The sequence below is a fragment of the Ramularia collo-cygni genome (assembly GCF_900074925.1).
Source record: "Ramularia collo-cygni strain URUG2 genome assembly, contig: RCC_scaffold11, whole genome shotgun sequence".
Lineage (NCBI taxonomy): Eukaryota > Fungi > Ascomycota > Dothideomycetes > Mycosphaerellales > Mycosphaerellaceae > Ramularia > Ramularia collo-cygni.
The window spans coordinates 1,110,872-1,137,100 of record NW_019716265.1 but is presented as its reverse complement, the minus strand read 5'-3'; the positions used below and the strand labels follow the sequence as shown (position 1 = coordinate 1,137,100).

At 51.6% G+C, this 26,229-nt stretch overlaps 14 protein-coding genes; 7 read left to right on the top strand and 7 right to left on the bottom strand.

Moving 5' to 3' along the window:
- Window positions 1–1,222: 1,222 nt before the first annotated feature.
- Window positions 1,223–1,610, bottom strand: RCC_07514 (uncharacterized protein; the record flags this gene model as incomplete). XM_023772770.1 has 3 exons in its annotated part: window positions 1,223–1,291; window positions 1,353–1,440; window positions 1,489–1,610. 3 exons carry the CDS (start codon window positions 1,608–1,610, stop codon window positions 1,223–1,225), a joined length of 279 nt encoding a protein of 92 aa, XP_023628538.1.
- A 596-nt stretch (window positions 1,611–2,206) lies between these two features.
- Window positions 2,207–4,257, bottom strand: RCC_07513 (related to aromatic amino acid aminotransferase 1; the record flags this gene model as incomplete). XM_023772769.1 has 3 exons in its annotated part: window positions 2,207–3,290; window positions 3,350–4,034; window positions 4,101–4,257. The coding sequence occupies 3 exons, from the start codon at window positions 4,255–4,257 to the stop codon at window positions 2,207–2,209; spliced, it is 1,926 nt and encodes a 641-aa protein (XP_023628537.1).
- Window positions 4,258–4,938: 681 nt separating this feature from the next.
- Window positions 4,939–6,909, top strand: RCC_07512 (related to LCCL domain protein; the record flags this gene model as incomplete). Its single annotated transcript, XM_023772768.1, has 1 exon — window positions 4,939–6,909. One exon carries the CDS (start codon window positions 4,939–4,941, stop codon window positions 6,907–6,909), a length of 1,971 nt encoding a protein of 656 aa, XP_023628536.1.
- Window positions 6,910–7,480: 571 nt separating this feature from the next.
- On the top strand, window positions 7,481–7,927 carry RCC_07511 (uncharacterized protein; the record flags this gene model as incomplete). Its single annotated transcript, XM_023772767.1, has 1 exon — window positions 7,481–7,927. The coding sequence occupies one exon, from the start codon at window positions 7,481–7,483 to the stop codon at window positions 7,925–7,927; it is 447 nt and encodes a 148-aa protein (XP_023628535.1).
- Window positions 7,928–9,747: 1,820 nt separating this feature from the next.
- RCC_07510 (uncharacterized protein) lies at window positions 9,748–10,602 on the bottom strand (the record flags this gene model as incomplete). XM_023772766.1 has 2 exons in its annotated part: window positions 9,748–10,465; window positions 10,547–10,602. The coding sequence occupies 2 exons, from the start codon at window positions 10,600–10,602 to the stop codon at window positions 9,748–9,750; spliced, it is 774 nt and encodes a 257-aa protein (XP_023628534.1).
- Window positions 10,603–11,185: 583 nt separating this feature from the next.
- On the top strand, window positions 11,186–12,526 carry RCC_07509 (uncharacterized protein; the record flags this gene model as incomplete). The annotated part of the gene is made up of 1 exon (XM_023772765.1): window positions 11,186–12,526. The coding sequence occupies one exon, from the start codon at window positions 11,186–11,188 to the stop codon at window positions 12,524–12,526; it is 1,341 nt and encodes a 446-aa protein (XP_023628533.1).
- A 274-nt stretch (window positions 12,527–12,800) lies between these two features.
- On the bottom strand, window positions 12,801–14,830 carry RCC_07508 (related to peroxisomal membrane protein (Pex3); the record flags this gene model as incomplete). XM_023772764.1 has 2 exons in its annotated part: window positions 12,801–14,613; window positions 14,673–14,830. 2 exons carry the CDS (start codon window positions 14,828–14,830, stop codon window positions 12,801–12,803), a joined length of 1,971 nt encoding a protein of 656 aa, XP_023628532.1.
- Window positions 14,831–15,639: 809 nt separating this feature from the next.
- Window positions 15,640–16,599, top strand: RCC_07507 (uncharacterized protein; the record flags this gene model as incomplete). XM_023772763.1 has 3 exons in its annotated part: window positions 15,640–15,842; window positions 15,926–16,038; window positions 16,106–16,599. 3 exons carry the CDS (start codon window positions 15,640–15,642, stop codon window positions 16,597–16,599), a joined length of 810 nt encoding a protein of 269 aa, XP_023628531.1.
- Window positions 16,600–16,754: 155 nt separating this feature from the next.
- RCC_07506 (uncharacterized protein) lies at window positions 16,755–17,654 on the bottom strand (the record flags this gene model as incomplete). Its single annotated transcript, XM_023772762.1, has 1 exon — window positions 16,755–17,654. The coding sequence occupies one exon, from the start codon at window positions 17,652–17,654 to the stop codon at window positions 16,755–16,757; it is 900 nt and encodes a 299-aa protein (XP_023628530.1).
- Window positions 17,655–18,290: 636 nt separating this feature from the next.
- RCC_07505 (uncharacterized protein) lies at window positions 18,291–18,773 on the top strand (the record flags this gene model as incomplete). Its single annotated transcript, XM_023772761.1, has 1 exon — window positions 18,291–18,773. One exon carries the CDS (start codon window positions 18,291–18,293, stop codon window positions 18,771–18,773), a length of 483 nt encoding a protein of 160 aa, XP_023628529.1.
- Window positions 18,774–19,324: 551 nt separating this feature from the next.
- On the bottom strand, window positions 19,325–21,781 carry RCC_07504 (uncharacterized protein; the record flags this gene model as incomplete). The annotated part of the gene is made up of 1 exon (XM_023772760.1): window positions 19,325–21,781. One exon carries the CDS (start codon window positions 21,779–21,781, stop codon window positions 19,325–19,327), a length of 2,457 nt encoding a protein of 818 aa, XP_023628528.1.
- Window positions 21,782–22,085: 304 nt separating this feature from the next.
- RCC_07503 (probable alpha-1) lies at window positions 22,086–23,341 on the top strand (the record flags this gene model as incomplete). XM_023772759.1 has 2 exons in its annotated part: window positions 22,086–22,239; window positions 22,293–23,341. The coding sequence occupies 2 exons, from the start codon at window positions 22,086–22,088 to the stop codon at window positions 23,339–23,341; spliced, it is 1,203 nt and encodes a 400-aa protein (XP_023628527.1).
- Window positions 23,342–23,924: 583 nt separating this feature from the next.
- On the top strand, window positions 23,925–25,019 carry RCC_07502 (related to DNAJ-like protein homolog; the record flags this gene model as incomplete). The annotated part of the gene is made up of 1 exon (XM_023772758.1): window positions 23,925–25,019. One exon carries the CDS (start codon window positions 23,925–23,927, stop codon window positions 25,017–25,019), a length of 1,095 nt encoding a protein of 364 aa, XP_023628526.1.
- A 197-nt stretch (window positions 25,020–25,216) lies between these two features.
- On the bottom strand, window positions 25,217–25,984 carry RCC_07501 (uncharacterized protein; the record flags this gene model as incomplete). The annotated part of the gene is made up of 1 exon (XM_023772757.1): window positions 25,217–25,984. The coding sequence occupies one exon, from the start codon at window positions 25,982–25,984 to the stop codon at window positions 25,217–25,219; it is 768 nt and encodes a 255-aa protein (XP_023628525.1).
- Window positions 25,985–26,229: the final 245 nt, after the last annotated feature.

Here is a 26,229-nt window from a genome sequence, read left to right as displayed (position 1 = left end):
TTATGGAGGCGGTTGTCTCTGGGGTGCGGAGTCTATCTTGGCATCATCCATGGCACGATAGGGTACAGCCCACACACTGATATCTATTGCGGGGTGCTTGTATTTAGCGACACGATGCGACACGATGCGACACAACATGGGTCTGCTGGCCATTTTACCAGGGAGTCAGCGAGAAAGAGATATACCTGGTCGAAGTAGGTGTAGCTCCACGTCAGCGACGTCCATCAAGTGCGCAGCACCAGACTGTGAGTGGTTCTCTCCTGTCCAGTCTATCCCTCAACGTGGGATTCCTGTAATGCTAGCCGACAGCAGGGCTTTCCAGTCCGGGAAAGTTGATTTTAAAGTAAATTGCTTGAACAAGTCATGGCCACCTTATCACCTACTTGATCCACAAGCATCAAGGATCGTTATAGGGCGATGATGTATTCTTGCTTCTTGTGAATCCACCTCTTCGCTAGTAGGGCTGTTCGCTGCACGAACACTTGTTAGAAGCGACATCCAGGATTGTACGTGATCCAGGCTTTTAGCATACAATCCCGTTTGACGCTCTCTGGAATTTCGATCTCATTCGCACGGAATTGCTTCTTCCCGCTCGAGGACCTGCATGCAACTTTCCTATCTCCTCACTTGCTGCTCGGGCTTGAGACCACATAAACAACACCCCAGGGGTCTCGGGGCTCCGAATATCTCCCGCAATCGCGTAAAGACGCGGGAAGACAGCGAATATAGCTTGATTAGGACCCGAGCGTGAATGATGTCCCTAATCAACGATAACCGGTCGAGCCGCTTCAAACAGCAGCTTGTTCCACGGCTAGTCGGTATAGTCTTACAAGTCAAATCGTGGTTCAATTGCTTCAGTGAAGCGGCACACTTCTTGCCAGACATCCCGTGCTTCCTCTACAAGGTCTTTTAGTTGTTCCCGAAACTGTGCTTCTTTGTCCTTGGGCAACAATCCATATACCATATCCATGACGGTACCACAAACCTTTAAAATCCTAACAGAAGACGCGGACTCCTGTTCTTTCCGTAGCATCGCCTGTAACAGTGCTCGCATAGTGGACTCCTTCATGGGATGGTCCTAGGCTTGGCGTAATAACAAGTCGCGAATGCCACTTTCTTCTAGAAGAAGATAGGTCGGCTGAAGTAAATGGTATACGAAGGCACGCGACAGACGTGCTAGGATTATAACGCACCGCATTTGCTTTGCCGCACTAGTATTGCTCTAGGGCACTAGCAACGAATTATTCCAGGTGCTTGTAGTCTGCGCCAATTGAATCCAAAAGTTTGTAGTCTGTGGAGAATCGTCAGCCCATGGCCAAGAGACCAGCTTATTAAGGAGCTCCAGATCTTGCCTTGGAATCGGCCAAGTCGGCGTTGTAGAAAAAGTTTGAATAAATCAAAGAGGCAGCTTTTGCCCACACGGAATCCAGCTTCTCTAGACTGTCTACTATTAGTAACCAGAGTAAGGCAGGCTTCGGGTTAACTTACACTTGCTCATCCTCTTTCAAAGGAACGGTTATTATCTGCTGCAGCTTGTAGTTGTTTTGCATTCCAGTCAGCTCGCTTTTTATTAGACACCGCGAAAGCTTTTTGTAGCTGTGTTTTATCATCGTTGACTTGCGCTATCTCGATCGTGGCCTGTTCGAGCGCATGTTTAAGAGCGTCGTTCTTGTCATTTACAGATCTAATTGCGTTGATGAGACAGACCCTTGTTGCTCTTCTGTTGTTGTAGTATGTCTCCTTTTTGTAGATTTGTGAGATTTTCCAGTGCTTTGACCTGGTCTGCCCGATGTCTTTCGGCGGCGCTTTGCAGATCTTCGCATTTTTTTTTTTTTGGTTGCCTTCAACCTCCTGCGTCAAGGACTGAATACTAGCCTTAAGAGTCTGCTTTTCTGCCATCCACTTATCACGGTCGTTGTTGTAGTCTTCGAGAGCTTGCGGTCGATCCACCTCATGGAGCCTGTTTTGCTCGATGTTGCTTTGTATCCTTGATTCAAGCACGGGGACCTTGATCGCAACGAGGGCCTGGGAAAGCTTTGAATCTTGTTCATGGCCTTCGTCTCGTCCTTCGGTAACTTACGAATCTCGAGTGCGTTTCGTCTCTGCTAGAGGATAAACACATGGAGCGAACAGGCCTAACGTAAACCAAWCATCATAAAATTCATTATTCTCAAAATTAATCACCACCTTCCCAACGATAAGTTCCCTAACAAGGCCCAATCAAACCCCTCATTCCCTCCCTCAAACCACTCTCGTCCTCCTCCAACAACCTCTCAATAACCCTCCGATCCTTGACTCTCCAAAAAGCCCCGACAGCATCAACCAATCTCTCCCCCGTACCCACCAATTCCTCCTCCTCAATAGCCGCAAAACAAATCCTAAAAAACTTCCATCCATCCCTCTTGCGAATCTCCTCCGAAGGACTAAACATCGTCCCAGGAGCCACAAGCACTCGATAAGGTTCCGTAGTCAACCAGATCCAGAACGCATGGCTGAATCGCTCCGGATCCTCCCTGTAGATATGAAACAGAGGGTGCGATTCAAAGTGAATCTTCCACCAGATGAACATTCCCCCGACAGGCCAGTCGAAAGAATAGAGTTGTGTCTTCTCAATCACAGACCATTCGTCATCATCTGAATCCAGCGAGTTTCTCCTCCCGGATTTGACGAGAAATTTGCCGTCTTCAAGAACGTGGCAGAGGGAATTCATTCGCCTCTCGTAGTTTCCTCGAAGACCTTCGAGCCAGCGGACCCAACCATCTCCTTTCCAGCCTTGCATAACAGGTAACTTCTTCTTCTGCTCCGCAAGACCTTTGTGTTCTGGACCGAGGACTAATTCGGCGATGATGGACTGGACGAAACCGGAAGGTTGTTGGGTGCTGGTCTCTGTAATTCGAAGGATTCGTTCGATCAATTCCGGCTGGGCGGTGATCCAGCCCAGACGACAGCCGGGAGCGACGGTTTTGGAAAATGTGTCGAGGCGGACTACTCGTCCATCTGTGTCAACACTGATGTAGCTGGGGACGAGGGAGTCGAGGAAGGGATAGCCGGAGGATTTCCATTCTGTGGGACGGGGTTCGGCGTTGGCAAACATGGCGATGTCGGGGTTGAAAGATGTGTTGGAGGGCTCCGAGGTTGTGGTGGTGGTGTTCTTCGCCGTCGCGGAGGGGAATTGAAGGTACCAGTATGGGTCGTCTTCGATGATGATGATGTCGTATTTGGAGCAGAGGGCGTAGATATCTCGGCGACGTTGAAGGGAGAGCACGCCTGAAGTTGGATTTTGGCCCATTCTGAAAGTTTGGTCAGCATGTTGTTGATGAAATGAAGATCAAGCGCATGGGAGACTCACGTCACGGTGTACATCAAATGTGGGCGCTTGCCCTGCTTCGGATCCCAGTTCTCCAGCACCTCTTTCAGTCCTCCCTTGCCGTCAGCCCGCATACCTTCATCGTCGATACCCACCGGCACGATATTCATTCCTCGAGGCTTCGCAGCTTGAACAGCATTCATATATGCAAACTCTTCCACCAGCAATCCCTCGCGATCCCTCACCCAATCTTTATCTTCACTCCATTCGTTGTTGAAAGCCTGCAGACACTTGCCGAATCCATCGGTATTGCCGCATGTCAGAACGACTTCTGGACCTCCTTTGTAAGGGCAGTTTGGGTGCATGTGATCTCTCGTAAATTGGCGGATGAAGTAGTACAAGGGAGGGTATCCTTGAGCAGTGCCATATTGCAATGCCGAAGCAAGATCAATCTTCTTGACGGGATTTGGTTGCTCGATTGTGTGGGGGACTACGAGTGCGCTCTGAGGCTGACCCAGAGGGTTGCTGGCGATCTTGCTCTTATCTTTCTTGTCGTTGGACCGCAAAGACAAAGCAGCGAGCGCTTCCGAGGCAGAAGATGGGGGATCCACGGGTCGATTTGGGGTGGGTTCCCAGCGATCAGGGCGAGCGACTTTGGCTTCGAGGGTGTCGAATGGGAAGTAGTGGTTGTTGGGCAGTCCGCCTGCGAGTTGGCCAATTCCCGGGACTATCGCAAGTAGAACGTGTTAGAAGGAGTGGGTGGTTTAGCTGAGTAAGGTGTGTCATTTCTTACGTGCAAAGTACTTGTAGAACATCTTCATGGAACTGGCCTCTCGAGATGCCGTGGTGCGAGAAAGATGGTGGAGGAGATCCTTGGGGGGAGCTCGTTGGTCATGCATGTCTGCTGTTGGTTTGAGTGAATCCACTGGATTCAGGGCACCCTCAATCATTGTGTGTATATGTTCTCAATGTTGTTGTTGTTCTGTTGTACACAGACGATGGGATGAGGGGGGAGAAGGTGTTTTGCCGTCTTATCGCATCATCATCATTCATGATGTTTACAAATCAGACCCCCCGGTCCAGACTAGGAATCTAGGGCAAAGGCCAAACGAGATCTTGCCCGCCACGCCACGCCACGCCACGCCACGCCACGCCTTGTTCCTGAACCGAACCTCGGATGCAACTCCGTGCTCGATCTACCAATAGCAAGCCGAGTCTCACATTCTTCTGTCATGGAAGACCGGTCTCTTTGTGATTCGTCCTTTCACGGCCCAGAAGGATGAATAACAGTCCCGACTTCGAAGATCTGTTCGACATTAGAGCATGATCATTGATTGAGGTTTATTTCTTCAATATTGACTTTGGTAAGAAACGCAATGGCGGGCCACGTGGATGCCATCGGATCTACCGGCTGCAGATCGATCGATCCGTGGCGGGCGTCCGAGTCGAATGGTGAAAGTTGGGCGGGCCATGTCGACTCAATCTTACCCTTTACCAGCATTGATAGAGGACAAGGTACGAGAAGATATATATCCTACTGAGCACTCTGTCGTCAAAAGAGAGATGTCTACCAAGATTTGAGAAGGCTTCCGGGACCACAGGACCGACGGAAGCTTCCCGGATAATTGAACATGACAACACCACCATCTACCAGAGACGAAGAGCGGGCGTCCAACAGCTTCAACTTTGAACAATCCCACTACCACGATGACACCTCCGACGACGATGCCACCACCATTGGCCCCAATGCCCCCCTGCGACCGCCTTCCACCGAATTTGACGGCCTACGATATCCCACGGCTTCTTCCTTGCGAGAACGAATAGCACAACAGATCCCACCGAGTGTCCAACGTGTATGGCACTCCACAGTAAAATGGGTAAAAGGCCCCCAGCCACCACGGATATACACCATTACACCTTTCTTCCCCAAGATCCAACATATGCCCAACGCTCTTCTAGACCGCTACGCACCTAAAAGGATCCACCGATTCGGGCTATTGATCCTCCTCTACGCATCCTGGCTCGCAGTCTTCTCCCTCATGCTATGGAAGAGCTCTGCTGCCGCCGAGATTCCTGGCTACGGCAAGCCCTTCCGTCTAAGCTGTGCAGCGCGGTACTGGGGAGAAGGCAACCGTTGCGGCATAGACGGAAACGGCTGTCGTCCATTCGCAAACTCCACCCTAGCATTTCGATGTCCCGCCGACTGCCACAAACAAATCACCTCGCATCATCATGCCGTAGGAGATCAAGACATTCGCTACAAACCCATCCTTGTAGGCGGTCCCACGGAATCACATACGGGATTCGAAGACTCCATCCTCAACAACGCAATCTACCGTTCCGACTCCTTCATCTGCGCCTCGGCCGTCCACGCAGGCTTCATCTCCGACACAACAGGAGGTTGCGGAGTTCTAACCCTCACAGGCGAACAACCTTCCTTCACAGGCAGCACCCACCACGGCCTCACCTCTCTAGGCTTCGACTCCTACTTCCCCCACACCTTTGCCTTTCTCAAATCCACCACCACAAACTGTCCCGACCTCCGCTGGCCCGCACTAGCCCCAACACTGACCTTCACCATTCTCCTCTCCCTCTTCACAACCTCCCCATCCATCCACTTCTGGTCAATCTTCCCCGCGCTCTTCTTCCACGTAGCCCTAATCTCCGACCCGCCCTCTCAAACCACCTTCCCAAGTCTCTTGAGCAAAGCCCTCGGCCGCTTCCTCCCAGCCTGTTTCTGCGCATGGGTAACGTACAAATACACAATCCATCGCTCCCTCCAAAACCTCACGGCACAATTCGAAAAAACCATCCTCTGGGTCGGAGCAGCCTGGATCGGTGCTCTCAACAACTACACTTTCGACCGCATCCCCATTCAACGTCTCACAGCTCATGACCTCCGCGCCCAACCAGGCGCCATCCCAGCTCTCATCATCATCGTCGGGGGAATCTTCACCATCGCTCTCGGACAAGCCTGGGCGTTTCGCGTCGAGGGTCGCATGCCGAGATATCTTGCCATTTACGGTATCTTTGTCGGCTCGATTTGCTTCATGGTAATGCTTCCTGGGTTGAATTTGAGGATCCATCATTATATTCTGGGATTGGTGTTGCTTCCCGGCACGGCGTTTCAGAATCGTCCGAGTTTGGTGTATCAGGGTTTGTTGGTGGGGTTGTTTGTTAATGGGGTTGCGAGGTGGGGGTTTGCGAGTATCTTGGAGACTGATGGGGCGCTTTTACAGGGGGATCATAAGGGGAGTGCGTTGCCGCAAGTTGAGGTGCTGCGGGCCGGGATGGGGAATATTAGTTTTGGGTTTGGGGAGGTGCCGCTTTGGGATGAGAAGAAGAAGGGGGTGAGATATGATGGGGTCAGTGTGCTTGTTAATGATGTTGAGAGATTTAGGGGGTTTGGRGGGGAGGGGCGGAATGGGGCGTTGGAGTGGTTGTGGGAGAGGCATGTGGTTGGGGATGTGGAGGGGAGGGTTCTGCCGGAGTACTTTCGTTTTGCGTATATGAGTGGGAGTGCCGTGTGGGATTATACCAAGGCTGGCAAGTGGGATGTGGAGGGGAGGTGGATTGAGATGCAGGATGGGGCGAGTAGGTAGGAGAGAATGAGATATTCATTGATTTGTGCAAAAGGTTTGTATGTGGTCGGTGACATTGTGGCCGTAAGTTCATCTCATTTCTTTGATATCGTTCATCTTGAGATTCACTTTCGCTTGGCGAAAGATGAGTATTCGTTTTAGATCTTACATACCAACACGTGCTCTTACCATACAGCACATAGCTTATTACTGTGATGCTCTCATAAACCAACACTTTCTGCATCATACTAAATAGCACGTCTAGCAGATAAGATGCAACGATAGCTATGAGACGCAGTGGTAAGCATTCACTTCAAACTATGCCAAATTTACCAAAACTTTAAAAACGCATTTGAGGACGAACCACCAGAATCTTGAGGACACACTCTTTGAGGACAGACCAAAAAATGCCAGTATATAGTCAACATTCATCTCCTCTCCATCTCTAACACACATTCACCTTCAAAAACATCAAACATCACAAAATCACACCAGTCTCGATCTTCAAAACCCATCGACACTTTTTCCACACACACACATTACCAACAAACAGCCAACCAAAACACAAACCCCCTTCCAATCAACCAAGACAATGCCAACCACCACGCAGCATCACCACGTCATCATCCCCCAAGACGAAAACGCCGAATCCCACATCATAAACGGCAACATCCCCCTCCGCTCCTCCCCAGGAACTCCCCTCTCCACCCTCCACCATCCTCTCCCCCGCAAAAACCACAAAAAGAAACCCCTCATCCGCCCTCACACCCTCCCTTCTCCTCTTGCAGTATCTCTCCCAACTCTACGTCTAACAGCGCACATCGGCCTCCTACTCCAACAACAACAACAACAACACACCTTTCAAGAAGAAGATTTCCTCCAGGAAATAAAATCTCTCGTAAAGATCAAAGGAGCTCTGAATGAGCAGATTCGCGCTGTGGGAGGGTTTCAAAATTTGGCGGTTGGTGGGCTTGCTGCGCAGAGGGAAATTTTTTCGGATATGAGGCTTCCGGGGTGGGGCTTGGAGGTTAAGGGTTAGGGGGTATGTGAGGTGGAGGTTTGGGGTACGGTGGAGGGAAGGTACGGGGTGGGAGGATTTGGGTGGGGGGGGATTTGGTTGGTGGGGGGGATTGAGAGAGGGAGAGGGAGAGAGAGAGTGTGTTCTTGTGAGGAGGGTTGGGATTGGGGGATTTTGCGAGGAGGGAGGAATTTGAGGAGAAGGGGGGGTTTAGGGAGCTGGTGGGTAGGGAAGAGGGATTATGAATGGAATGGGATGGAATGGAATGAGTGATGACGAGGGATGGATGGCATTGGAGTTCTTTCTGCTAGATTTTCTGCTGTTTTATCATTGTAGTACCACCACAGAAGTATTCCGTTAAGATTCAAATCCCCATCATTGTCTTTTACACTCACTCCATCCTCTCCACAGTGTGTCGACAGACCTTCCTCACGAAAGAATCTCCAACACCTTCAACTTCCACAATAACATCAATTCACATCCAGCAGCCATGTCAACCTCTCTCGATAAATTCATGCCAAATGAAACCCCCTACCAGCTGAAGATCTCAATTTCTCAAGACCCCATCGTTTCGCCACATTTTCTTTCTTGGGCCCAAAAAGTCAAAAATTCACCTGGTAAATTCGACGGCACGCAAAAGGTTTCAATAGAGCAGTCGGCGAAGTTCCTCCTACAGCTCTACCTCCCGGTATACAATAGCTCTAGCCTGAAGATTACAGGGGACGACAAGACAACAGGCTGTGAAAGGCGGTATAGCTTCTGTAAAGAAATTGGCATTCGCGCTCTCTTCGCTGTGATTATTTGTAGCCACTGTGGATAGAGGGAAGTATCTTGATGAATATGATCAACATGTTCCCGTAAAAGTAAATCGAGCAGTTCTTGTGATCTATCGACCTAGAGTGGCACTACGTCAACTCCATTGATGATCTACGAGGGATGCAGTCAGCTCTAGAAGACGATTCCATGTATGCAACGTTCTTTGGATTATAGATACTCCGAGCGCACTTCACTTGCTTTGCCAATCTCCATCATGCAGGCTTGATGTTCCACCAGCTATACCCCTGAATTCCAATCCGGTACTTTACCTGGTGTAGTCGTCGTAGGCCTGGTTATAGTATGTGTTAGGCCGACGATATGTACGGTAGATCCGTTCCCCTTTCTCTAGAACATCTCCAACAAAGAATCTTCAAATCATAGGTTCAAGTCGATGTATGAATAGAAGTACTCCGGAAACAGGCGTTTGCCTGATCTTGTGATGCCAAAGTAAGAGTAACAAGGGAGTGGCGTGGAAGAAACGATTGGAATCATTCAATGTGATGCTAGTTGGCGATCGAGGACGCTCATAACGGGTTAGAAAGTCTTGAGAGCTTGATCGGACCATGCTGTCGTAGAAATTCCAGGCTTTTCCTCATGGCGTTGATTCAGTTCGTGATGGTCAGTCCTTTCCCTCGATACGAATTATGAGTACCTACCGCTTGTAGCTCTACTTCCCCCCCCTTCTTGCGAGAGGTTGCTGCGAGTTGCAGTCGGCTTGGGAGAATTGGAGAATTTCCGTTGGAAGTCGACGAAAGGGACAGTAATCTGCARGAAGGATGTGACGCGGTAAGCCTGCATTGTCTTGTGCCCTGAAAGTGAGTGATTATGCTGAAAGGGGACTGTATATGGTGCAGATCAGGATAATACATTAGGATGGGTCTGTCGAGAAAAGAGCTGCATAGCAATGCCGACTTTCAGCATCGCAAGCACGGGTATAAAATAAAAGGGAAGAATCGCAAACCGGGCAAACGATCATCATGCAACAGAAAAACCAAAAAGACTCCACATCCTCCTCTTGCTCTCTCTCAAGTCGTCCCTCGAGGTGAAGTAGCAGCAGCAGCAGCAGCAGCAGGAACACTCCCATCTACCCGTCTCATCGGTTTCCCATCAATCTCATCAGGCGTAACATCCTCACTCTCCCCCTCATCCTCTTCAGCCCCCTCCACCTTCTCCCTCCTCGCCTGCTTCTCCAACACCACACTTCTCCTCCTCAAATCGCGCATAAAATCCRCATTCTTCTCCCTCAACACCGCCTCGTACTTTTTCCGCACCAACTTCGCTCCAAGCCCTTTATAACTCATCCACGTCCGCACCTCCGTCTCCCCATTCTCCAACTCCTCAATCTCTATAACCCTCTCAGTCTTAAGCATGAACCCCGGCGCCAGTAAGCCCGCATTATCCATCGTCCATCGAATTCTCGTGACATATTTCCCCGTGGCCGAGTTATTTTGCGAGCGCGTCTTGAGAGCTTCGAGATGTCGGACGACTTCTTTACTCTCTACCTTTTCATTCGGGGCGAGTTCGTAGGTGAAGGTCATGAAGGTTCCGGTTTCCATTTTGAGACTGCGGGAATGGGGGTTGGGATGTTTGGTGATGAGGACGTGGGGGACGTAGGTGTTCCATTCGTGCCATTGGCGGACTTGGAGGAGGGCGGTGTAGGGGTGGATGGGAGGTGTGGGGATGTGGGTGGAGGCGTAGAGGGAGAAGAGGCCGCCGTTGGGGATGGTGGGTGTTGAGCGGGGGCTGTGATTATTGTTGTGTTAATTTGGGAGGGTTCCATGAATACTTTGCGGGGTGAGAAAAGTGTGGGTGGTGCTTGCTTACCCCGTATAAGAAGTGCTGTGGAATTGATGGTCTGTATATGCCTTTCCAGGAGCCATTTTTGGTAAGGCTACTGTGTCGCTGTGATTGTCGTGGAGATGGTCGTTGTATACAATATTAAAAGGAAGGAGACGTGTCAGACGGCGGAGAGTGGATGTTTGAGGTTGATAGTTCAGGACAGTTCCGTGCCGCCAGCCAATATGGGGAAAAAGCAAGAAAGAGGCGGGTCTTGCTGTTTTGTGCACCAACCACGATGAGCGGACGGGGGAGATTGGAGGGATTCTTCCATGTATTGTAAGTATAGTGTGGACTACATGCATACATACTTGATCGGATTCGTAATCCTCGGGGCTTGTGCTCGAAGACATGTCATCCGTAGTGAGTGGCCCCCGTCACGCCAACAATTTTCATGTGATGCCTCGTCATTTCTTTGCAAGGGGTGTTCCTCGTATCCGACCGGCGGGACTCACCGCACGGATCCCGGCAAAGGGCGATCTTGGAGATCCACCTTCTCCACACTCGTCACAAGCGGCTCGGCTTACCTTCCTCCATCATTTATCAATCAATCAATCAATCAATCGCGGCGTGGTCACGTCCATCTTTCCATCTCACTGTATCTTGACCACCAACATCGCCGCCACCATGGCCTCACCGCCTTATTCCACCGCCAGTTCTCCACCCGGCCCAGCAAACCTCTCCCTCCCCCGCCAACGACCCAACATCGGCCTCTCTCTTCCCCCCAAACATCGCAAAAACTCGTCAGCCAGCAACCATGCCACGTCCGCACATCCCCTCCGCCAAACCTCTTTCCCACCTTCCGAAGGCTATGAGCGCGAAGCGTTCTCCCCCGCAGACTCTCTCGACTCGCTAGATGACGCCGACATCCGCAGTGCCGTCGGCGAAGACACTTCCAACAACAAAAAGCGGAAACGCGGGGAGAAGCGCGGTCGAGGAAGACCTCCTAACAACCCCCGCGCGAATGCGGCGAAGAAGGCGGGGAGCGTGAATGGTTCGGAGAGTACTACCAAACGAGGAGCACCCGGTGCGCCTTCCATTGTGACGCATTCCGATGAGGAGGACGAGGATGAGGAAGCCGGGGAGAATGATGGGGAAGGACCGGGTCGCGCGGCGGGAGACTTTTCATTGCTGCCTGCCGAGATGGATCGGGATAAACAGCGCAAGTTCTTGTTCCGAGAAGCTGTTCCTCCCGCACACCAGGCGCGATATGACAGTTTCAATACGGTCAAGTTGAAGGCAGGAGAGGTGAGGAAGTTGGTCAACAGTACACTCAGTCAGAGTGTCCCGGCGAACGTGGTGACGGTGGTGGGCAGTTATACCAAGATGTTTGCGGGTATGTTGATTGAGGCTGCGAGGGAGGCGCAGGCAGAACGGTTGGCTGTGATGGAGAAGAGGCCGGACGGGGAGCCTAATCCAGCTTTTGTGAGGTTGAAGGCGATGGAGGAGCCGCCCGAGGTGGAGTGGGAGACGGAGAGTGAGAGTGGGAGTGGGAGTGCAAGTGGGAGTGAAGGGGAGGAAGAAGGTGGTGACAAGGAAAAGACGCCTCAAGATGGCCTTCCCGATGGCGATCCGGATTCTGCAGATGAGAAGGAGGCGGAGGAGACGACTGCTGTTGCTGCTCTACCCCACAACAACGACGACGGCGACGACGAAAACAACCACAACACCACCGCCACCGAGAAACCCGTCAAATCGAAGAGAAAAAGACCCAAACTCTCCCACCCAGACCCCCTCAACACCGACCTCCCCGAACACGACTTTTCCACCGTGGAACCCGGCGCGTGGAACCTGGCCAAGTACATTGAAGATTCTGACCGCGGACCGCTCCAACCGGACGACCTCCGAGAAGCACTAAGAAGGTACAAGCGAAGTCGCGCGGGTGGTAGTGTGGGTTACACGGGAATCAGTCTGGAGGGGAGGGAAAGCGTTGCTGCGAGGATGGGCGGGAGGAGGTTGTTCAAATGAGTATCATGATGACATGCGAGAGGGCTGAGTCTCAGCGGTCGAGATAATCGTCAGTCTCCTCATCTTCTGCTAGCGTTTGCAGCGATTTTCATCGATTGTTCTCGGAACTACTTCTCCAAACCTCCACAGCAGTGAATACCTTGCCTTCCTTGCAGCGAGCGTGTCTCCCATTTTCCGGAGATTGAAGATTTGAGATTGTWTTCGTTGTAGTTACATAATACATTGCAAAACTCTCACTTGCCCAGAATACTCCAGGACAAGGCTACATTGCATTTCATTGTAGCTTCAGAGTATTCTCATCCTTGCTTGGCACATCGTCATCCGGTACAGGAACGGGAAGAGGCAGTCCCTCCTCCGTAGCAGCAGTCATGACGGCTGGCTCCTCGCGGACAGGAGGATGTGCCTCGTCCACGACGACGGCAGCAGCAGCCATAGGAGCCACCTCTTGATGTACGTCCTTTGCCGGCGAAACCTCCTCTTCAACAATCAAAGGCCGAGGAGGAGGAGGACTTCTCTCCTCACTCYCCTCTACCCCTCGATCATCATCAGCACTCGGAGCACTCAACGTRGCATTCCGCCAAGCCTGCTCCAAACTCCCCGGCATCCCATCATCGGCCTCCAAGTCCGCTACCGCATTCCCTTGCTCCAGAACCACCAAATCACTCTCCTCCATCAACCCGTTCTCTCCCGCGACGTCCAACACATCTTCTAGATCTCCCACCACACTCTGCTCTGCACTCGCTTCCCATCCCCTCCCCTGCTGCTGTCTCGAAGATGAACCCCTCTCCACATGCTGCTCCGCAACTTCATACTCGAAATTACTCGAATAGATGACCGCTGCAAAGGCATTCAAATCGCTCACTTGATCAATCACGGCTAGATATTCATTTCCTAGCGTTTCCTGCGCGGCGATTCCAGCAATGGCATCAAGTTCCCCACTTCCAGCGGAGATGGCATGTGCTTGTTTGCAAAACACGGGGAGGACATGTGCAACTTTACATTTCGTCGTYGTTTCCTCCGATACCTCCACGATTCGCGGCTGTTCCACTCCTGGRGCGGGAGCTTTGAAAGCTTCCGTGGCGATTTTGTAGTCTACGAGATGGGAGAATGCGGCATCCAGTAGTCTTGTGAGGACGTAGGAAAAGGTGGGAGAATCGATGAGGTCGGAAGTTTCATCGAGCAATCTTCTCAAAGAAGGCGTGATTATTTCCGCCTCAGACATGAGATCCTCGGCAACGCGGTCTGGTGAAGGGCTCTCATCCAAATCGGAAGACATTCCTGACCGGCGGATGACAAAAGTTTCTTCCTCTTGCGGTGGGAGGAGGTAGGAGAGCCATTTCATGCTTCGTCGTTGATGCTCCGTTTCGCCTTCGACTTTTCGTCGGACTTGCATGATCAGATCTGCCAGTCGCTCGAGAGAGATATCCTCGCGGATGTTGACGCCTCCGAACACGTCCTTTACAGCAGACTGGACTCTTTCCATAATCATCTTACTTCCGCGATGGAGGAGCCACCAACTGAAGGTGAAGTATTTTCGATTCGTCTCAAAGTCATTGCCGTAGACATTGTCATAGTTGTCATCATCCTTGTTTTCCAGAGAGATGGTGGATTGTGTGGTTGATGGCGCAGCGGCGGATGCCACGACGGAGGAAAGGTAGGTTCGTCGTCCGAGGAGGTTGAGCTGGACGCGTGTGAGGAGAGTGAGGAGACACAGGGTGTAGATCAGGGTCAACGCCCGGGTGATGGAGTGGATTTTCATGTCCTGCCATAGCTGTGCCTTGCTTCTCTTGGGTCGGGATGATTGAGATCCATCTGTGCTGCCTTGTCCGACCTGACTGGCGTGGATGTAGCTTCCCGCCAGACTCCGGCCATCATCCCCCACCGTACTGGGCGGCGCCGAGGGATATTCCGAGGATGCGGCTTCGGATGCGCCCAATTTCCTCAATCGTTCCTGCCTTTCTTGTTGGAGCTGCTCGGTGATTTGCTCGACGGGGAGAGCAGCGACGATTTCATCTCTCAGGGTGGGAAGTAAGGCGTGGACGGCATAGGTGCAGTCTTCTTGGTTCTGTTCGAAGCGGCGACGAAGGCTAGTCTTTGATCAGATCCCGAAATGAATGGATTCGCATATCGAGACATGAATAAGTACTTCTCTTTGGCTCGCTTCTCCTCACTCATCCGCTGCCTCGCCTCGGAGATCTTTCCCAACACATATTGTCCCGCCAGATAACCCGCGCCGACGACCCCGGCGCCGAGGAAGAGGGCATTTCGATTGCGCCGCAGCCAACCACGAGGTCCCGCGAGCATTGCTCAAGGAAGGAGTACCTAAGTGGACTTGTGGGGGAATGATGATCCTGCAGATGGACGGGACGGGATGGGATGGGAGGGATTGGGTAGGATTGGGAGGAAGGAGCGTGTATATCCGCAAGAAATGAGTGTATGTGTCGTTTGTTCTTTCCCACACCCAGCCAGCACAGCACAGCAAGCAAGCAACCGGGCACGCGATTGCGATTGTGACGATACGATCCAGAGATCCGCCAATTTCAGCCGAGGCTCGCCGGGGCTAAATCCATTTCACGCCGATCCCGCTCGCGTCCCTCGCATTCCGGACTTCACCTCTTCTATTCATCAACAACAACACCCATTGCCATTCTCGGGGCATGATGACCTGGTATTTATGAACAGACGCTCGCGGAAAGAGGATGCTGCAGTATTTCTGGAGATCGATCATCAGCAATTCATCTCGATGGCGACACAAGACAGAGCCCATCTGTCTTGTCACCTTCAAGACCATGGATTTATTCCATCAAGCACCAGAAACCATCTCCCTCTCAAGTTTCAAGCACGTAGCGAAGGCTCTCGGTAACAAGCCGACCAGGCTCGCGAGGTTGAGATCCTGCAGGAAGCGAGACGCACAGAGTATAGCCCGGCTATTCAGCCGCATCTTCCTTCAACACTGGTATCTCTTGGGGCTCCCGTCTTCCTTCATCTCTCTCGTTCTTCTTTGAATACTCTCCATCTACCTTCCTTGCCCCGATTTTCAGAAACATCGCCATTCCTTCTTTGCCCCGCTCTCAAGAATCATCACCATCCCTTCTCTTCCATTCCATCCCATAATGTCCACCGACGCAGCCCAAGCCTGGTCCGCAGCGGCAAACAGCTATGCAGACCACGTGACCCAAGTCACCAGCGAAGGTGGCGAAGCCTTACTCGAACTCGTCGAAAGCCTTCGTCCATTTGATAAAGATTCCATCGTACTGGACTCCGGAGCTGGGAATGGTGCTTTGACCAATCTGTTAGTGCAAAAGTCGTCAGACATGTACGTTGAAATCTGCGAGTTCCCAGAGTAGACCATCTACCGTACACAGAAAGACGCGTAGTTAAACGCCTAACACCCTGTAGGTCTATAACAGCAACAGATATATCCCCCCACATGCTCTCCAACCTGCAATCCCGCTCCTTCCCCAACGTTCAAACCTCCATCCTCGACGCCTCCAAAGATCACACCTCTCAAGGTCCGTCCTTGCCCTCCCTCCCAACCTCCATCCCCATCCTCATCTAAATCTCCCACCTCCACTCTAGGTCTCGCCGCCTCATCATACACCCACACCCTCTCAACATTCCTCCTCCAATTTCTCCCTTCCCCCCAAACCACCGTGCAAGAAATGTACTCTCTCCTCCAGCCGAACGGAATCATAGGTCTCACAATCTGGTCCAAAACTCAAATTGCCTCGCCATGGGATATAGCCTGCCGGAATCTCGATTCCAAATATCTTCCCAATGATGCCTTCTCTACCGCCTGGTCTTCGTGTCAGGATCTTGAGCACGGGTTGAAGGAGGCTGGGTTCGTGGATGTTCAGTCTCGGGAGAAGGAATTGGTGATGCGGTTCGCGAATGCGGAGGCGTTTGTGGGATATTTTTTGGATGGTGGGAATCCTGCGCTGTTGATGTGGCAGAAATCATGGAAGGGAGAGAGGGAGAGTGTGAGAGGGGAGTTGACTAGAGTGGTGCGGGAGGAGTTTGGGGATGGGAGGATTGAGATGGTTGCTGCTAGTGTTGTCGGGAGGAAGGCCTGAACATCAACAAGTAGGGGAAGAAGGGAGAATGATCGTCATGAGGTGGACATCATCCATTAATTTTGAGTGAGGATATGGCGACCAGCGCCTTCACTCTCCATAGATCATCACTATTCCCAATTCTCAGCAACCATCGAGCCACCGAGATGACTTTCTTACCGCTTCATCAAAACCATGTGCTCACTTCCACCACCTTCCTTCAACACCCCAGCCTTGACCAACACCGCTTCGGTATCCTCAATCATCTTCACCCGAACCCCCTTGACATCCTCAGCAAACTTCACCGTCTTCATCCACTCCATCGCATCATCCCTCGAATAATGCATCGTGCCCGTGATATGCTCAATCGCCTCCTCCGTATTCTCCAAATAATGCTTCACCCCCTCATTAATCTTCCCCAACATCTCCTCCACACTCCCCATAACCTCCTCCCTAGCAACAACAACCCAACTCGGCCAGGGCGTATAAATCTCTCCAATCCGCTTAATCTCCCCGTTGTCCCAGAAATGCTTGGTAGTGAAATGCTCCCACATGAAAAACTCGGCCAAATCCCCCTCATTGACACCTTTTCTCAAAGCCGCGAAATCTCCAATCGGCACCACTTCAAACGGCTCCTTGCCCGCTCCAACATGCTTCCCCAACCAACCCTGTTGATCCGCCAGCACGAAACTCATCACATAACTCCCGCTTCCAATCCTACTAACACCAACTCTCTTGCCCTCGATATCCTTCACACTGCTCAAATCATCCCTCTTGGACCCCGTGGAAATGGCCCAGCACAAGGGACTCTCCACATACGTCCCCACTAATCCATATCCCGTCTTCTCTTTCGCGGCTTGGGATTTGCCGAGATCGGCGGCGAAGCCTTCTGTTAGACCGATGGCGACGTCGWTGGTTGGTGGGGAGGATTTGAGAGCTGCTGTCAGAGCTCCTGTTCCTGTGGGGAAGGGGATGAGGTCTGCGGAGAGGGAGTAGTGGGTTTGGGCGAAGTGGAGGGGCGTGGAGAAGTGTTCGGGGATGAAGCCGATGCGGAGGCGGGCAGGTTGTGCCGTCATTGTGGAGGTTGTTGTGGATATAGTTCTGTGGAGGAGGCTTGTTGGAGTTTTGGTTTTGAAGAGGTATGGTCGTAGGAACATTTGTGTTGGTGTGAGCGAGTAGAAGTGAGAAGTGAGTGAGGCTTTTATGTGAGCAAACAACCTTGAATGATGACGGGAGACCATTGAATCATGGGCATCACCCCGCGCTAGTGCATGAAAGTTTATCCGGGCGGTGAGGTGAGGTGATACCGCACGACCGTGCTTTACCGACTTCACTTTTCCGCGTTGTGATGAAGACAGTGGTAATGCAGTCGTCACCACGTCGCCTGGTAAGCTTGGACCGCTGCCGTCTGGAGCTTTTGGAGTTGAAGAATCAGGTAACACTGTGCTCGACTTTCATGGCTACCACAAGAACAGACATGTAATGTAAAGAACAATGTCCCCATAGGCTCTCGAAACCGTCTTCTCCAAAGAGGTCGTGTAGGTCTCCAGCGATAAATTAGAGCTCCTCGATCCTTCAATGCCAATCTCTCGGAGTTGCACAGAGGATTCCCTTGGCTCGAGAGAATCCTTCGTCAGCCATGTCTTCTTCAGCCTCACCAATCCCGCAATTCCATTCTCTTACGCAGAACATCAGAATCTGAACTTTCGAAAATGCCAGAACAGGAGCCCCTGACAGGAGCCCAGAATGAAGACGAGCAAACATCGTCCAGCCAACAGCATCCCACCATCAAACCCTCATCTCAACCCTCGACCACAAACTCACAACCACCCTCCCGGTCAAAGACACCACCACCAAAACAAAAAGCAACCATCATCCCCTCTCACTCCCCTCTAGCATTCAGCAACTACCCTCCCCTCTGGTCTCCCCTTTCAAAACCATCCTCCCTCCCAAAACAACCTCGAGCACCACAACAGCCCACCAGCGCCGAAAGCATCAAAGCCATTCTAAACACCGGATCTTCCACCTCCTCCAAAAACTCAATCAACCGATTCGAAGAAAAGAATCCCAGTAACCAACATCAATATCTGCAGCAACCTGATCGAAGCTATACGCATCCTCGTCTCAATATTTTCGGGAGAGATATTGGTTCTTCTCGCAGATCCTCTTGGCTTGGGAGTGGGAAGAAGAGGTGATGTGTCGTGCGTGCAGAGATGGCAATATGCGGGTATTTGGTGGAACTTGTGGGGATCTTTGTTTTTGAGACTTGTGGTTGCTAGATTTCTCTTGTCAAGTTTGAAAGTGGCTACAGTTGGTGTAGATTGGGRTGTACGACAGGTCTGTTGGGCCACTTCTTTTATCTGGGTATGGTGACACTTTTGGAAGGGTGCATGTGAAGTATTTGAGGTGTGATAGGGAGTCCATCGCCATATCTCTCTTGATGGAACGTGTGTTTGGAAGTGATAGAGACGTTCAGCGAGAAAAGAAGCCGAAAGGTCGGTCCTCCAGAGGCAAAGTCTTTCCGCTCATCCTGCCAGATATCATCGCACCAAGTCCTCTTTCATCGTGCCGAGTGGCCCAGCGTGTTGCACATGCGAGTCCAATGCCCTCATCTTGCCAAATATCCCACGACCATCCCCCATCGACCGCGACTTGGCCATATGATCAAAACGACCAATCCCTCTTCCATCTCTCGCACCGAAAGCTGYAGAAGACGGCATATAATCTCCGTGTTCGAGCCGACGACTCATCCCAAATTCTCCAGCCTCTCAGCCAGCATTTCCAGACTAGACTCACCACCAGCCCGACTCACACCCCTCACGCCCGTGATGAGAAATGACATGTCCYGCTGAAACTGTTCCAGCAGTCCTGTAAGCCTCGTCCTTCCAGTCGTCGTATCAATAAGTTCACTCAATTCTAAAATGCGAATGATTGCATCACGTACAGGGCCAAGACGTTTCGTGAGCAACAGACTAGTCTCGAGACGGCGCTCGTGGTTGGCCCAAACATTTGCCATGGCATCGATATCCTCTGCAAACTTCATACGCCGTTCCATCTCTTGGTGCAGAGTGTGAGCGGTACTGGTAAGGTATGCCTGCATGAGACTGGTGAAGCAAAGCAGATGTTGCCGAAGTTTCAGTATCGATTCGGAAGCGGCACCGTTTGACGCTTCTCCGGATCGGAGTTCGAAGAAGCGGTTATTGATTTTCTTTGAAGCACAGTAGACCTGGAGCAAGAAAATGAAGGCTTTGTTGTGGATCGCTGGTGTAGTCGATCTTRTGACGTTCTGCACTGGCCACGGAAGATTGTACTTGATCTCCAACTCTGTGAGCTTTTGCATGACTGTAGACCTGGTCGATGCCGGCGAACCCTCCTGCTTATCGCCGGACAGTGTACCGACGTGGACATTGTCTGCGTCTACACCAGGTATACCGCCGAAGATACTATGCGCCAGCTCTGTGAGTAGGAAGTGATCGCTCCACGAGTTGGAACTTGAACTAATGCCAGGCATGCGAGCAATAAGTGCATCGGCAAATGCTGAGAATGCTATGCCGTCACGAGAGAAGTAGACATACGGCAAAGCAGTAATGGCCTTGAGCAGTCCATGGTCGTTCAGCAGCATGATCTGAAGCTGAGGAGCACAATCCGTGCTGACTTCATCAATCCATGAATCCAACCGTTCGTGTAGGATCTGGGTAAAAGGCACCAGCGAGTCCTGGCGTAATTTAGCCAAGAGCGTATCAAATGACGGAGCTGGAGCAATTCCGTCGAAAACTTCTTCGCGCTCTTGGGTCAATCGCTTCATGAGCGCTCTGCTCTTGCCCAGAGCAAAGATCTTTGGAGCGAATGTGTGAAAGCACGTAGGTGCGCTCGGGACATCATCTGTTCTGTAACGTAGGGAGAAATTGGCGTGCCAGAATTCACCTAGTTCGCAGTTGTGGTTGGAGTCAACGACAAAGAATGTGCCATCGTCTTTGGCAGCGAGAAAGCCAGTTTTGGTCCAGGCAGCCACCGGGCGCAGATATGTTGCCAGACCAGCTAGAAAGATCGAAGACAAGGCTTGAAACATTTCGGGGCTGTCAGTCAGTTGGCTGAGGATGGCTTCGTCGTATAAACGGTCCAGGAGTGCGAATGGTGACTCGTTCCCAGACGCGCTTTTGATAATGGTAACCAGACGCATCAGCACAGCAGCTGCTTGGTGGATATCTGTTTGCACTTGAATAGCGCTGACGACGGTGTCATCTCCAGAGGTAATGTAACGCTGTTCAATTTTACCGAGCTGGCTACTAAATTGATTGCACAGTTTGTGCATGCAGCTCTGAATCGATTGCAAGTACGGAATGTCTTGTGGGCTGGCAATGAAGCGTCTGAGATAGTTGATGATGGTGCCAGTCCTCACGCAAATGTTCAACWCGTCGTAGAGTGAGTGAGAACTTGCAGTAGCCATGGCAGCTCGGCGGGCCAAGGATATTCGACCCGAAGGCGCGTCCATGTGAAAGAGGTTGGTCGGTAGTCCTTGCATCATGTAGACGATTTCACGGACGATGGTGAGTTCTGAAAGGACATGACCGTTGTCACGACTTCGTGCAGGCTCCCAGCTATGACGGGTGTCTTTCGCTTCGGAGAGAAGTGTAGCGTCACACTGTATGAGATGAGTTCTTGCAACTGCCGCAGTATCTTCGCCATTTAACGAAGTTGCCTGTGTGGAYGTCGTCAAGTCGGAGTCTTCTTCGAAACTGTCGTCGCCACTAGAGAAATAACCTCGCTCGACATTCTCCCATATCTCAGAGTCACTCAGTGGGTCTTCGGCGAGGATGTCATCCCAAGTCAATTCTTTCTCCACAGTCACAGGTCCGTTGGCTTGTTCGACGTCTTTGAGAATCGTTTTCTCTGCAGGACGGTTTGACAGTTCCAGCAGGAAAGACAGAATCTCAGGCATATATCTTGAGTTTGGAGGTAACTCGTCCAGGCGTGACTGAAAGGCGTTCGCAAGGTCTTCTCTGTTGAGGACTTCCAACTTCTCCGCCATCCCTTCCAGCTTGGCCTTGACGGCGAATTGATTTGTGCGAGCATGGCTTTGATCTTTTAGACCTTTGAGAGTTTGATCACGGACGCCAGCGAATGAAGCATCATTTTTGGCAATGCCTGTGATGGCCGTCACGAGACTGCCGGCGAGCGCATTCAATGTCGCTGCGTGAGACATTGCAATTCATGGTCCCGACTTGTCGGAGCATTGTTGTGTGAGTTGATGTCTGGTATTCGGTCTCGAAGGTTGGCGCTGTTTCTACCTTCAAGCGCGATCCCGGGGCGCGAGGTGTGATCGACCCGTAACCTTAATTTCCCGCGTGGGACTTAGAGAATGGAAGCTGAATGTTGAGACAATCTTTCGGAGACATCTCCTACATCTTGCCTACCCTCGTACCAACCACATCGGCGCAAATTGACACATTGATCGCATCACTGCGAATGACACAAGAGCACGGCTTACAACTCTGACGTCGGCAGCCATGGCGATAGCGAAACCAATTCGCGTGCTGGCCATCCTCACCATGGGCTTGTTCGTCTTCCTGCTTTATCAGATTTCACAGAATCCCAAAGTTGTAAAGGCACCCAAGGGAAGCGAGCCGATAACAGAGTTGATAAGAGATCCAAATCTTGATCGTAAGAAAGATGCCTTTTCTAGCTCATGAAGATCCTCTTCTAACACTTCACAGCGACTGGCGAGCCTCCCGAGCCCCTCCACCGAGTCCAAGGCGACAACTATGCGCCTGATAACGCCAGCTCCGATCGCATCAATGCAACCCTGCTCTCTCTCGTCCGTAACTCCGAACTGGATCAGTTAAAAGGGAGCATGATTGAGCTTGAGCGGACATGGAACCACAAGTTCAATTACCCCTGGACTTTCTTCAACGACGAGCCTTTCACCGAAGAGTTCAAGAGGGAGACTCGCAAACTCACAAAGGCGGAATGCCGGTATGAAGTCATTCCAAAAGAGCACTGGGCGGTGCCGTCTTGGATCTCGGAACAACTCATGGAGGAAAGCGGCAAGATCTTGGAGGAGCAAGATGTCGGATACGCAAGGATGAAGTCCTACCATCAAATGTGTCGCTGGAACTCGGGCATGTTCTACCACCACCCTGCGATGGCAGACATGCAATACTACTGGAGAGTGGAGCCAAACGTCAATTTCTACTGTGATGTGGATTATGATGTTTTCAGATGGATGCGCGATCACAACAAGACGTATGGCTTCACGATCAACATCTACGACTCCCCACAGTCGATACCTACCCTCTGGCCGGAGACGATGAAGTTTCTCGCCAGTCACCCGGACGCGCTGGCGGAGGGCAACGCAATGGGATGGCTTTCCGACAGTAAACGTCGGCCGGAGCACAACAAGATTGCCAATGGATACTCGACCTGCCACTTCTGGTCGAATTTCGAAATCGCAGATCTGTCACTCTGGCGTTCCCCAACTTACGAGGCATACTTTGAGCATCTCGACCGTGCCGGCGGTTTCTTCTATGAAAGATGGGGAGATGCGCCCGTCCACAGTATCGCGGTGGGACTGTTCGAGCAAGCGAAGAATGTGCATTGGTTTAAGGATATCGGATATCGACATATTCCATTCTTCAACTGTCCGAACAGCCCTAAATGCAAGGGATGCCAGGCAGGGAAGTTCTTTGACGGCGCAGACTTTTTGAAGAAGGAAGATTGCAGAGCCAGCTGGTTCAGTAATGTCGGCAAAGGAGTCTGGGAGTGAGGAAGTATCCTGAAGGCTCATGCGTGAGGCGGATTAGCAAGGCGTCTGGTGTTTTGATGGGAAGAGATCTGTAGAAGATATTCAGACGGTGCCTGGGCATCTGTATGTACATTTGCAAGCAAGACATGGATATGAGTCTGTCGAATCCACGATCATGTGCTCCAAGCGTTCCCCATGCGTTCAGCCTTGAGATTGACGTCACAACACAATCAGCTGAAAGCGGCGCGACACATGCCAACCACCGGCCGCACCCACCCACCACACCTCAGGCAAGACGTGATGACGCTGCCAAAGCAGTCTATCGCAAACACATCAATCTCGTATATCTTTCCACTCGAATTCATTCACATTCTAGCGCCTCACAAGCGTATCGCGTGTGCCGATTAGATAGAAGCTACTCGAAGCTTCGATGCGCATCAGCTTCATCCAAGGGCCGCAACTGCCCTCGAACGAACAAGGCTCTACGTTACTTCTCACCTCCACCAACTCGATTCGCCTCTCTCAGCCTAATATTTCCGTCTTTGCCTCTCGCTGACACAACAACCCATTGGCATCACCTCACACAACACACTCACAGCAAACCATGGTAGCCGACACAAAACTGTACGACCGCCTTGGCGTGTCCGCAACCGCAACCCAGGACGAGATCAAAAAGGCCTATCGCAAAAACGCCCTCAAGAATCACCCAGACAAGAACCCCACTGGCGCCGAGAAATTCAAGGAAGCGAGTGAAGCCTTTGAGATCTTGTCCGATCCGGACAAGAGGAAGAATTATGATAATTATGGATACGACTTCATCACGGGCAAGGCTGGTCCCCCACCTGATCCTTCTGCCGCGGGCGAGAATCCCTTCATGGGAGGAGGCATGCCTGGTGGTATGCCTGGAGGCTTCGGCGGTGGAGGTGGAGCAAGGACATTCYACTTCAGCACGGGAGGTGGGGGCGGCCGGTCCGGGTTTGGGGGATTTAGTGATCCGAAAGATATCTTTGCGGAGTTTATGAGAGGTGGAGGAGGTGGATTTGGAGGTGGTGGTGACGATGACGATCTCTTTGCTTCGTTTGGCGGCAGACCCGGGAGTGGAGGCCGGACACAAAGCAGTCCATTCGGCAGTGGTGGTGGACGAAAACGAGAGGCGGAAGTCGAGACGACTGTTGTGGAGAAGCCACTTCCTGTCACGCTAGAGGAGATTTTCAACGGCACGACGAAGAAGTTGAAGGTGCAACGGAAAACATACGATGCCATGTCAGGGAAGCAGAGCGTTGAAGACAAAATCCTGAGCGTACCGATTAAGAAAGGCTTGAAAGCCGGGAGCAAGATCAAGTACCCTGACATGGGTGATCAAGTCGAAGGTGGTGTGCAAGACCTCCACTTCATCGTCAAGGAGAAGGCACATCCTCTGTTTGTACGAGATGGAGACGACATCCGCCACAACATCGACCTTGGCTTGAAGGAGGCTCTCACTGGCTGGAAACGTACCGTGCAGACGATCGATGGAAAGCAGATCTCCGTCTCGCATACCGGGCCCACTCCACCAGACTGGACAGAAAAGTATCCAGGCTCTGGAATGCCAAAGAGCAAGTCGCCGAACGTGAGAGGGGACTTTGTGGTGGGTGTCAAGATCAAGTTCCCTACGGCTTTGACTGCAAGTCAAAAGGAGAAGTTGAAGGAGATATTGTAAGAATGGTACTTGGTTGGAGGAGTTTCTTAGCATGGAGTTCAAGGTTAGCAAGCGTTGCATTGATGGGTGTTTTACAGAAAGGGAACGCTGGCAACGGTTGTTTCGCATGGCGTTCCAGACGGATTATGATGTTATGATAGCATAGACCTAGGTCAAGGACAAAGATGTCTGCAAAAGTGTCTTCCATTGTGATGATCTCAATACCAAACCTCCACTTCAACATCGATCCTAGCTTTCGAAACACGACACTGCCAACCTCCATATTTCGCCATTGGCACAATCGCCACTCGATCCCCCTCTCCCAACTTTTCAATCCACTGTCGTAGCTCCTCACTCACGCCCTCTTCTGACCCTTCCTCATCATCTCTACGATACTCAATCACAAAATCCTCCCAATCCCTCCCCGCAACCGCATTATGTGCCAAAACCGGCCCTCGCTCCAACCCCTGCTCCCCAAACCTCCTCGTCGCAATCTCAAACCAACTCCAAGAAGCAGTATTCGGGTCCGAAGTCCAGCCTTGATCTCTTCCCGTGAATTCCAAACGTAACCTCCGGATTCTCCCGCGCGATGATGCTTCTGGATTTACGGCGAGATCTTGAGGTCCGAGATATTGCAGTGGAGGTGTTTCAACGCATGCTCGTGCTGGGGGACCCGCGGCGCTGCGGGCTATGGTGTTTAGGGGTTGGGTTAGGGAGGCGGAGTAGGTTATGCTGTCGTAGGAGGCGTGTTGGAGGATTTGTTTGAGGAGTTCGGCTGGTAGGGGTTGAGGCGAGGCGTGATTGAGGAGCGAGATTGTGTGGTGGATGTCGGTTGGGTTACTGGGGTATCGATTGGTATCTGGTGGTGTTGGAGACTGTAGATTGGAAGACTGTGCTTGCCGCGAGGTATTCTGTGGGACATCGCTTTCTTGTTGGTATAGGTAGTCGCGGGCACTTGTAAAGAGGGAGCTGATATACGAGGACATTGCTTCGCTTGTGCTTGTTGGTTGAGATGGGGATTACGGAGGTGGAAGTCAACCTGGAACCTGGCAGTCGTAGGGGGATCATCTTTCTACCGCATTCTACCTTTGTCTACCCTACCTATTGCACCGCGCAGGGTCCATCGACGTCACCCATAGAGAGCTACTGACACTACGTTCGAGGTTCAAAATGTTTCACGATTGCTACCCATCGCCCCTTGTTCTCACAGAATGATGGCCTTCGATGATGA